The 9872-nt window shown below is 47.7% G+C and overlaps 1 protein-coding gene across 1 annotated transcript; it reads left to right on the top strand.

The window, feature by feature from the left end:
- Nucleotides 1-893: 893 nt before the first annotated feature.
- Nucleotides 894-7146, top strand: LZTS3 (leucine zipper tumor suppressor family member 3; the record flags this gene model as incomplete). The annotated part of the gene is made up of 3 exons (XM_079534996.1): nucleotides 894-1343; nucleotides 2927-3757; nucleotides 6433-7146. 3 exons carry the CDS (start codon nucleotides 894-896, stop codon nucleotides 7144-7146), a joined length of 1995 nt encoding a protein of 664 aa, XP_079391122.1.
- Nucleotides 7147-9872: the final 2726 nt, after the last annotated feature.

Below are 9872 nucleotides of genomic sequence, written 5' to 3'. Positions count from 1 at the left end.
ATTACAATCATCCAAACTTAGCAATGTGACTTCTCCCTCCCCTTGCAACGTATCAGGTAACAGGATCCTGCATCAAAGGTACAGTGTAATAAGATTTGGTGTCAGATTCTTCATTATCTAATAAGGCAATCAAAAAAGATTTGTTGTGAGCCTTTATTTCTTGAAATGGGATAAGACCCAATGCAGAGTACATCCTGAAGGCTGGGTGCGAGAGTGCATGGACAGCTTTATTTTCAGAAGGGATTTTCAAGAAGAGGCCTGAATTTTTTCAGAAGTGATGAATTGTATTCCTACAAGACTTGTCTGGGCATCAGTAGCTCTAGACCTTGACCCCCTCAGTTGTTAGCAAGTTCAACATTAATGTAACCACCACTATTTGGGGAATTTCCCTAAAACGCAGATGTTTCAGGTGTTTCCCCAAAACACTGATGTTCATAGAGCTTGGATGTCTTTGAAGCCAGGGCTGAAATCACAGGGCTGGGGTTTCAGGTGGTGATAGAGCTTGGGGACAGTATCCAGTCGTGTGAAGGCTGGTTCCAATGGAAGAGGAAAAGAAATAGGTGTTATGGGACTGCAACCAGGTCAAAACAACCATTTATCAGCATGTTATCTCCCTTGTTTCGGTCAGTCCAAGGCACAGACTGAGTGCTGCTCCTCCTAGGAGGGTTGAAGGTCACAGAGAGGAGGGCAGCCCCATCGTCTGCTGCATGCCACACGCTGAGCTGTGACAGCTCCTGCCCTTGTGCCACCCAGCCCATGGATCTGCTCATCTCTGCATGATGCCGATCTACAAAAAGGTATGGAGGCAAAAAGGCATCTCTTTAAAATTCCTTCCCTTTTCCTCCTTCTTCCAGTGCCACTGACCTGTGCCTCCACCTCACCTGCGAGCTGCCATGGCCACGCTAGAGACGCTGCCAGTTCTTAGTGACCCAACGTACCCCAATCCAGAGAACTTCCGCGGGTTTGCTCCTCGGCCATCCCGAAACACCTCCCGGAGCATCATGGGGAGCGTGGGGAGCGGAGTGGCCAACGACCAGGAGTTTGCCATGAAGAGCGTGGGGACCCGAACGCAGAGCAGCGGCCGGCAGATGGAGGGGTCACGCAATGGGTTCTCCACAAGGGAGATCTCCAACCGCTACTCCGGCGAGGAGAAGACGTACAAGTCAGAGAAGGTCTCCAATTCCCTCTACATCAACGGCGACCTGCGTAAGAGCGAGAAGGTGAAGATGGACATCTGTGGGAATGTGACCACCAACAACGAGAAGAACATGCCGCCTCCTCCCCAGTACCGAGAGCCCAGTAACCCACCAAAGATATTGCCAATCTCCGGCAAACTAGACCAGGTGAGAATTCCTGCCTCCTGGAGCAGTGTGGTGGTTGTGGCTTGGCTCTAAAAGCACAACCCAGGCAATGGAGTAATCCTGACAATTAGTCTTAATTCTTACTATGTAGATGGCGCGGTTTTTATTTACAGTTAATGCAATACTACTTTCGTGGGGCTGAGCAAAGGAGAATGCTAGTTCTGGAGGGATCCAAGAGCATGATAACAACTCTTTCACAGCTAAGCTTCCAGTTCTTTGAATTATTTAACCCACCTCAGTTACTGTGCCTATCTCTCCTACTGACAGAAGGGAGAGCCGGAGCTGCTTCAATTTCCAGTCAGCCCAGCATCAGTCAAATTCTTATTTTGGGGCCACTTTCAAACCATCTTCTACAGCCCACTGCCACAGAAAGGTCTTACTTGAATGAAGCTGTGTGTATCTGTTCAAAATCTGGTGAGGGGCAATCTGATGAGGCTTGTAAACTACCTCTGCAAACATTATTCCCTGTCCAAGCACAGTCCTCATGGCTCATATCAGCTTAGAGGATGCCCAGAGCCCAGATGTTTTATGCAGTCTGCTGCTCTGCTCCAGCAGATCCTATAATTTGTGTCCTGGGGAGGCTGCCAGAAGCAATGTCGTTTCTGCAGCGTTTGGTGGCCTTGTCTCGTGGGCCATTAACCTGATGGCTCCCATAGTCCATCTCAATCCCACGTGACAGATGCCAGATTTTTGGTCTCCCGCCTTGCCTGCTCACCAGGACTCATTTTGTTTCTTCTGCAAGGCATTTTCAAATACAAGGCTGGTTCCTCTGGGCTAATTTTCACCTGCAGCCCAACCCACAGTAGGGGAGACTCAATCCTATTTTGAGGAAAATTTTATTTCTGTAGGTGCACTCATGGGGAGAGGAATGTGCAAGACTTCAGAGGTTCTAAAATCCTCCGTAAATCCTTTGCAGCTGCAATCCATTTTCCCTCCAGCGTTGTGTCTGCTCACGGGAAACAAAAAAATTAAATCAAGAGCAGCTTCAGCATGTTACTTGCCCAGCATCACTATGATGGGGCTGTAGATCCCACCTGCTCCTGCCCAGTGCATGAAGGATGTGATATCCATGTAGAGGAGAGCCGACTGCCATGTGCTTCTGGAGCAGGACAGCTGCTCATCCATGGGGTTAATTCAGTTTTCAGCAGAAGAAAAATGCACCCTCCAATCTAGGTGTCCTTCAGAATGTAATCTGCCAAAATCAAAGTTGTTTTGATCAGGTCTGGTAAGCAGGTAGCAGCTGTTCTTTTAGCAAAGAGCAATCAATGGTAAGAGGACCAATGAGGTATTCTGGGAAAAAATCATGCAGACTTGGGACAGGTTCAAGCTCTTTTGTCACTTGGGCCAAGGAAGATGAAGTGTTAATTTATGAGTGGCCGACTCTTCTCAGGTTTCACATGTTAAATCCCAAATGACCCGGGGTGTGTTAAGGCTCAGAAATGTTGAACCAGCTAGCTGGAGTGGCCTCAGCTCCTCCAGACTCTGCCTGTGTTGATGTATCTCTTGTGTGTGTCGTTATCAAACGTCCTGCTGTCTTTGATGCGTGATCCTTTTTCCTTTTGCAGAGCAATGAGCCCTTAGTTAGACCCTCAGCCTTTAAACCAGTAGTTCCTAAAAACTTCCATTCCATGCAGAACCTCTGCCCGCCGCAGAGCAACGGGGTGACAGAGAACAGAAAGAGCTTGAACCACGCCAACAGCAATAGCCCATCCGCACCCAAAAGTGGACTCGACAAGAGCAGCCTTAACAGGACTACAAACCAAGTGGGAGGCCTTTCGGATTCGGGCCGTAACTCGTTAACGAGTCTGCCCACGTATGGGACAGGCTACAGCCAGCACGTGGGCCCCATGAGCGCCTCGACGAGCCACATCAACCGCATCGGCACGACCTACACGGACAAGAACATCGTGGGGTACAACGGGATATCTACCTCAGACAGCGGCCGCTCCTCGAGCAAGAGCACCTCTTCGTTCAACAGACTGAACCATCTCAACGAAACGATGCCTTTCCACTCTCCTTCCACCGACGACATCATCCAAGACTTGGAAGACAGGCTGTGGGAGAAGGAGCAGGAGGTGCTCCAGATGAGAAGAAACTTGGACAAGAGCGAGGCAGCCATCTTCCAAGTGTTCGAGGAGAAGCAGAAGATCTGGGAGCGGGAAATGGAGGATCTCAGGCAAAACTACGCCAACAAATTGCAGCAGGTCTCCAAAAAGGCGCAGCGGGCGCAACAGGCCTTGCAGCTCCAGATATTCAAGCTGCAGCAGGAGAAAAAAAAACTCCAGGATGACATGGGGCAACTCCTGCAGCAGCGAGAGGAGCTGGAGAAGAAATTTGTGGCTTTCAAGAAGGAGCAGGCTGAGTTCCTTCCGAAGATTGAAGAGACCAAATGGGAGGTAAGAGCGCTGTTGTAAGAAAGCTTGAATGAGGCTTTCATCGATAACCCGAAGTACCTGCATTGGTCCCATGAGCAGCCCAAGACAAGGGCTGTGGGTGAGTGGCCTGTAGATACCAGGAGACACTTTGGCCACCTCTCCGTGTCTGAGCTTCAAACCTACAGTTTTCAATTAAAATAAAATGAGTGCAATAATTTTTTTGTGTGCACGTCTTGTGCTGGTTAATAATTAGGCTTCACAGTCATTTCACTGCAATGTGGGAGATTTGAATCCAGTTTCAGTGAATAAAGATTTCTCCATACAGGTATTTGTGCCTCCCAAAATTGGGTTTAAGCCTATTTTAATTAAATTCTTCTAACACCTGCGTTTGGGCTTTTCAAATAAATATTTGATTTCTGTTCTTGCTGAAGATCTAAAGCAAATGAGCTAAGGATGATACCCATAGCCAAGTCTACCTCATGCTTTCCATCGCAGTGCCCTGTTTTCGGTTGCTAATAAGTTGATCTCGTTCAAAAGGCTGAAAGGCAAATTCCTCTTTACATATTTTTTACTTCTGTTTTTATTTTTAGAACATTTTATCAAACCCCATTTGAATAGCCAGTGCTAACACAGTTTGGGTGGGGGTTTTTTCAGCTTGATCGTGTTAAGAATTTTAATCCTTCCATGGACTGGCTAGAAACTTGAAATTCATTAAGGCTGCAGTGGGGAGGAAAAAAAGAAAAAAAAGTAGCTCTAGAATCATGAAGGCCCTATTCTGCTAATCCTGATGGAAAGTCAGTGGAAGTGGGATTAATTAGGGCTCTGCAACACACTGTTTGGAGATATTCAGCAGAGCTTATTAGAGGCTTGCTCTAAAATTTCTGCAAGTTACATGCAGGACAAGCAAGGCTGCCTTGTCCAACATGATGCCTCCTTTGACCAGGTGCTCTGCCCAGGTTTTGTGTGTCTTCCAATTAAGTTAGGTCTGGAAAGTTTCCTGATTCTGCACTGGTAAAACCGCCACATGATTTTTGATTATTTACTGCTCTAGTTCAGTCTGCAGCAGCTAACCCAGTGATAGAGATGCAAAGAGATGCTATTCAGCTGATGGATCTTGACACCTAAAATTTGTAGACACCTATTCTCATTGACTGAGATACACTCCAGACTCCACAGACTGTATTGCCTAAATTTCCCCAGCACGCAACTAAAGACCAAAATTTAAGTGTTTTAATCTGTTAGTTGCTTCTTATCCAAGCTGTTCTTCATCACGTATTTCTCTGCCTTTTGGGAAAAGCTAGCCCACGGAGAGCACTTCCAGTAAACCCACGTCTGGGATTGTGCACTTTTATAGCTGAGCATTAACTGTGTCACTGTAACTACGGCTAAACCAGTGTGATGTTGTTCTGCATCTGCTGCAGAGAAACACTGGGGTGGATGTGAGTACTCAGATTTATGTCTTTGAGCTCCAGAAAAAGCTGGTATCTGCAGGAACTGACTGTGGGTATGTATCCTAGCTCTTCAGCTGCTGACAATGGGCCATCCGGATTGCTAAGCTTAAAGGCTTTGCTCAGTATTATGCACCAGAGTAGTTTTCTACAGCTGAGAAAAACTGAGGTTGCAATGAAGGCAGTGGAGGAGCTCGCAGATGCTGATAAATGGAGAAAAGGACAAATATGTCACGTGTGACAAGAGACAGGGGCTTCAGGAAGGCAGGACATCCAGTCCTGGAGGTGGCTACCAAGTCTGTTTTTAATTATGTTCATCCTCTCTGATCACTGCTAGTCCCTTCGTGCTGCTTCCCTGCCCAGGTTCCTGCCAGCACAGATTTTCTCTGCAGTCGTCCAGAGATGGATCTGCTAATACAAAGACATGGAAACCCCCAAGTCCATGGGAAAATAAGGGTTTGGTCATTTTTATAGATCCCTTTCAACACTTTTGTGGACATTTGCTGGATTAAGCAGAACTAGAGATGTGTCATGTAATAACTGTGCCACCTACACGGCACATACACACACCACAGCAGGGGTATTTCCACTAGGTGTTTGCATAGGACTTCTGTTCCTAACCACATGGATGAGACTGGAGGCAGTCAGGATGAAACCTGTGCTTGATAGCCCCAGTTCAGCAAGAGTGAGCTGCATCTCTCACCTTGATCTTAAGCAGAGAGGGCTGTCACTCTTCATGCACTAACCCAAAGGAATTAAATAGCTACCAGTTCCTGGACTGCCCCCAGTGCAGTGAACAGTAAAAGTCAACTGGGTTCTTTAGGAACCTTTGGGAAGGAGAGCATCATACAGCAAATAGCTAACATCCACTGTCTCTGCATCCTGTCTACATCCTCAGTGTTTGGGGAGAGCCTGGCTGGTCTCTGGTTCTGAGATGTTCCCATCTCAGGCTTGCTCAAGGTCCAGCACCCGTTGAGGCCAGTGGGATAACTCGTGCAGAGGGTTTAAGGTCAGGCACCACAAGCTTGTGGTTATGTGTGGAATGTGAATGGAGGGAAACACTGGTGTCAGCTCACTGCGGACCACAGTGCTTAGCTTAGCTTTTTGGTTAATTCTGGGAACACCATCAAATCCCTGAGAGCCAAATGTCCCCCACTACTACAGAAACAACCTGTAGGTCCTGTAGGACAAGCAAAGGTGGTGCCTTCTTGCTGCCTTCCCCCTGCCTCATGAAAGCTCTCCCCGCAGGTGTGCCAGAAGGCGGGTGAGATCTCCCTGCTTAAGCAGCAACTGAAGGATTCCCAAGCGGACGTCTCCCAGAAGCTGAACGAGATTGTGGGGCTGCGGACACAGCTCAAGGAAGGTAAGAACTTCCTCCGGGAGAAGGAGGAACAAATCCTCACCTTGAAGGACTCCTACAGCTCCAAGAGCGTCAACCTGGAGATCTGCGAGAGCGAGCTGCAGCGGAAGATGAGCGAGGTCCAGGTGCTGAGGGAAAAACTGAACCACTGTGAGCTGGAGGTCTCAGGACTGAAGCGGACACTTGCCAGCATGGGACCTCCGGGGCCTTTTGGTGGGGACCTGGCTGAGAAGCTGCAGGACCCGCTGGCCTGTGAAAGCGACGAAGCCAAGATGCAGAGGCAGAGCAGCGAGGACAGCGTCAACGCGCTGCGGAAGGAGGTGGAGAGGCTGCAGACGGAGCTGAAGCTGGAGCGGCAGCAACGGGAGCAGCAGGTGATGGACTTCGAGGAGGAACGGCGCACGTGGCAAGAAGAGAAGGAGAAAGTCATCAAGTACCAGAAGCAGCTGCAGCTGAACTACGTGGAGATGTACCAGAAGAACCAACTCTTGGAGCACAAGGTGAACGAGATGAACACAAAGACCACCAGCCCGCCGCACACCGAGGAGAAAAAAACGTGGACTCCTTCCAGGCTGGAGCGAATAGAGTCCACTGAGATCTGAGGTGGGACCAGGACAATACCCGTGATTCTTTTTATTGCTGTGCATGTACTACCTGCTCAAGCCAGTGGTCCTCTGAAGGATAACAATACCGTAGGAGCGGTGTGAGGTGGCTTGCACTGAGCTCCATCACCCTTACTCTATTCTTCTGTGCTCTGTAGGTAAATAACCGTGGACGTGCGTTGTTTTTCTATCGATAAAGCGACATCTCTTTGTTTGTTTTTTTTTTTCCTAGTACAGCTGGTGAGGGTCAATTGGCTCATTTGTAATCTGCCGTGACTGTTACTTCACTAGAGGCTGCCATCCCCTCTCCTACAATTCACCCCTCTTTGGTTGGTTGTTTCGGAGGGTTGTACTTGGTTTCTTTGGTTTTCCAAGCACTTCTGTGCAGCAAAGCAGTGCAAATTTGGCAGGTTTTTTTTTAATTTTTTTTTTTTTCTAGGGCATTTTTAGCCACATTGGCTAACGAAGCAGAGCTCTTGGGATCACGAGCAAACTCGCTGTTTTGCATCAAGTATCTTGTCTAGACAACGGTCTTAGTGAAGTCAGTGGGAGATTGGCTGCTGATTTCACTGAAACCAGACATATCTCCAGCAGATGACTCTCTCTTGCAGCCCATGGCTAGCATGGTTGCAAGAGGTTAGGACCTACTTGTGAAGCAGTGTGAGCTAGTCCTGGTAACATAAGCCAACAAGGAGTGGTTACTCAGTAGGAGCCTTGTTTGAGACTCAACAGAGCTTGGTACATGCTGTGTTTTCATTTTGTTGTGGTTTCTGTCTTCATTTCCACTTGCCTCCTGGGTTGTGACCTAATCCTGGGAGCATAAATACCCTCCCACCTCTGCCTTGATCCCTCTGTTCTTAAATATATTCATGCTGGATACAGAAAAGAAAAAAAAAATATTAGATCCAAGCTAGTTCCCTTTCTCCAGAGTCCTCTGAATTCCCACAGTCAATGGAAAAAGGTTTGGGGAACCCCCAAACCTGTGGGTTGTTTATGCAAACAGAAGCTTTAGCAATTTCCCAGTAGTGGACAATTGTACTAACCCATTCCCAAAAGAGAGACAGTTTGGTGCATTCTCTCTGCCCAGGGTCTATTTACAAATGGCATCCAAGCCTCACTCAGGAGCTGCAGGGAGCACATATCATCACTACCACTAGATTGCAGTGGGGGAAATGAGCATCAGCCTTCAGCACAACCATTTGGAATAGTGCCCATTGTGATCCCACATGGCATCATCTATTCCAGGATTAGAGATAATGCAGGGCCAGCTTAAGAAAATTGTCAGCTACTAACTCTGAGTATGAGAGCATTCATAAGAAGGCACAGTACTTAAGATCATACAAGTGCTTATGCCCTGGCAGAAGAATAATAACCAAATCCTACATGTGCACTCACTGAACATGATGCAGGCATCAAAACACAGCATTTCACTTTAAAAGGTGGGCAAAGTTCTCCCTTTCACAGACACTTTTCTACCGTGATCTACAGCAAAGAATAAAAAGTGCTGTAAAGTGGGATTTGTACTGACTGGGCAGCGGCCAAAGGATCAATGCAAGTGGAAATTTAGGCTCTTTTCCCTAAGGAGCAGCTAGAAGAACAAAGGCAGAATTTATACCTTGGGATGCCTGTATGAGGTGACTTCAGGGAGGGTTTGGCCTGATGATGCCTGCACAATAAGGAAGAACCTCAGAGTGTTGAGAGGCTGAAGACCTTTCAAACAAAAGTCCAGAAGCCACTTTCCTTCCACATTCTCTTCCCTCTGAGCACTCCCCTCTCTGTCACCAGATCTGACCTTCATGCTGGGGTCATGTGGTGTTGTGGTGAGCTCCAGACTGAGCAAAGAGGCTGAGCAGGACAGAAGGGACTCCACTGATTTCACCAACCTCCAGCCAAAGTCAACAGACAGTGTTACAGGGAGGAACTGCTGGTAGCTGGCAGTGATCCCTGGAGCTGTAAAAAAAATGGAGATGTGCAATGAGACTAGGGTATTTCAAGACTCCAGTCCTCCAGCAAGGACCTGGCAGAAGGTCATTGGCACAGAACTGCTTCAACCTGCTGGAATCAATGGAGCAGGTCCTTGGTCCCCATGCCAGCCCTCCTCTTTGCTTTGGTGTTTCAGAGGCTGCAGCCTGAGCCAGAGGCTCTAAAGACATCCTACATATGCTGCATACACCTTTAGCAGGTAGATCCTTGGGCTTCCTCCATTTCATACACTGGGCTTTGTAGATGGAGCAGAACACCCCACAATGTCAGGGTTGAAGTTATGATGTCTTGTGTTATCTCAGCTTTCTGTGCCTCTCTTTCCACATCTGTATTGTCTTCCATCCCAAAGCAGCTGACAGGGCCTTGTGCTTGTGAAGGGCTTTGCAGTCCTTGGACATAAAGGGCAAAGCATGGAGGAAATGTAAGAAATGCAAGAAGTTTCAAATCTCAAATGCCTGTCTTTTGATGATTTTGAAGCCACCACACAAAAAGGAAACAGTCCATCAACAGAAAGTACCCTGCCCATAAGATGGGTCCAATGATCTATTTCACTGTTGGGTCATTGTTCTTCACAGCCCTGCTGAATTTGAGGTTGGTTTCCTATTAACCATTGCAAGAACCAGGCTTTCAGTCAGTGGCTCAAGAACTCCTACAGTGATTGAATTTTGAGTATCTGATGTTGAGGAGGTGTATGTTACATTTCCCCACTGCATTAACATCCAAGAGGAACTGGCACCAGCATC

This window comes from Tetrao urogallus (genome assembly GCF_951394365.1).
Source record: "Tetrao urogallus genome assembly, chromosome: 4".
NCBI lineage: Eukaryota > Metazoa > Chordata > Aves > Galliformes > Phasianidae > Tetrao > Tetrao urogallus.
The sequence above is the reverse complement of the archived record's forward strand: the minus strand, read 5'-3'. Positions and strand labels throughout refer to the sequence as shown.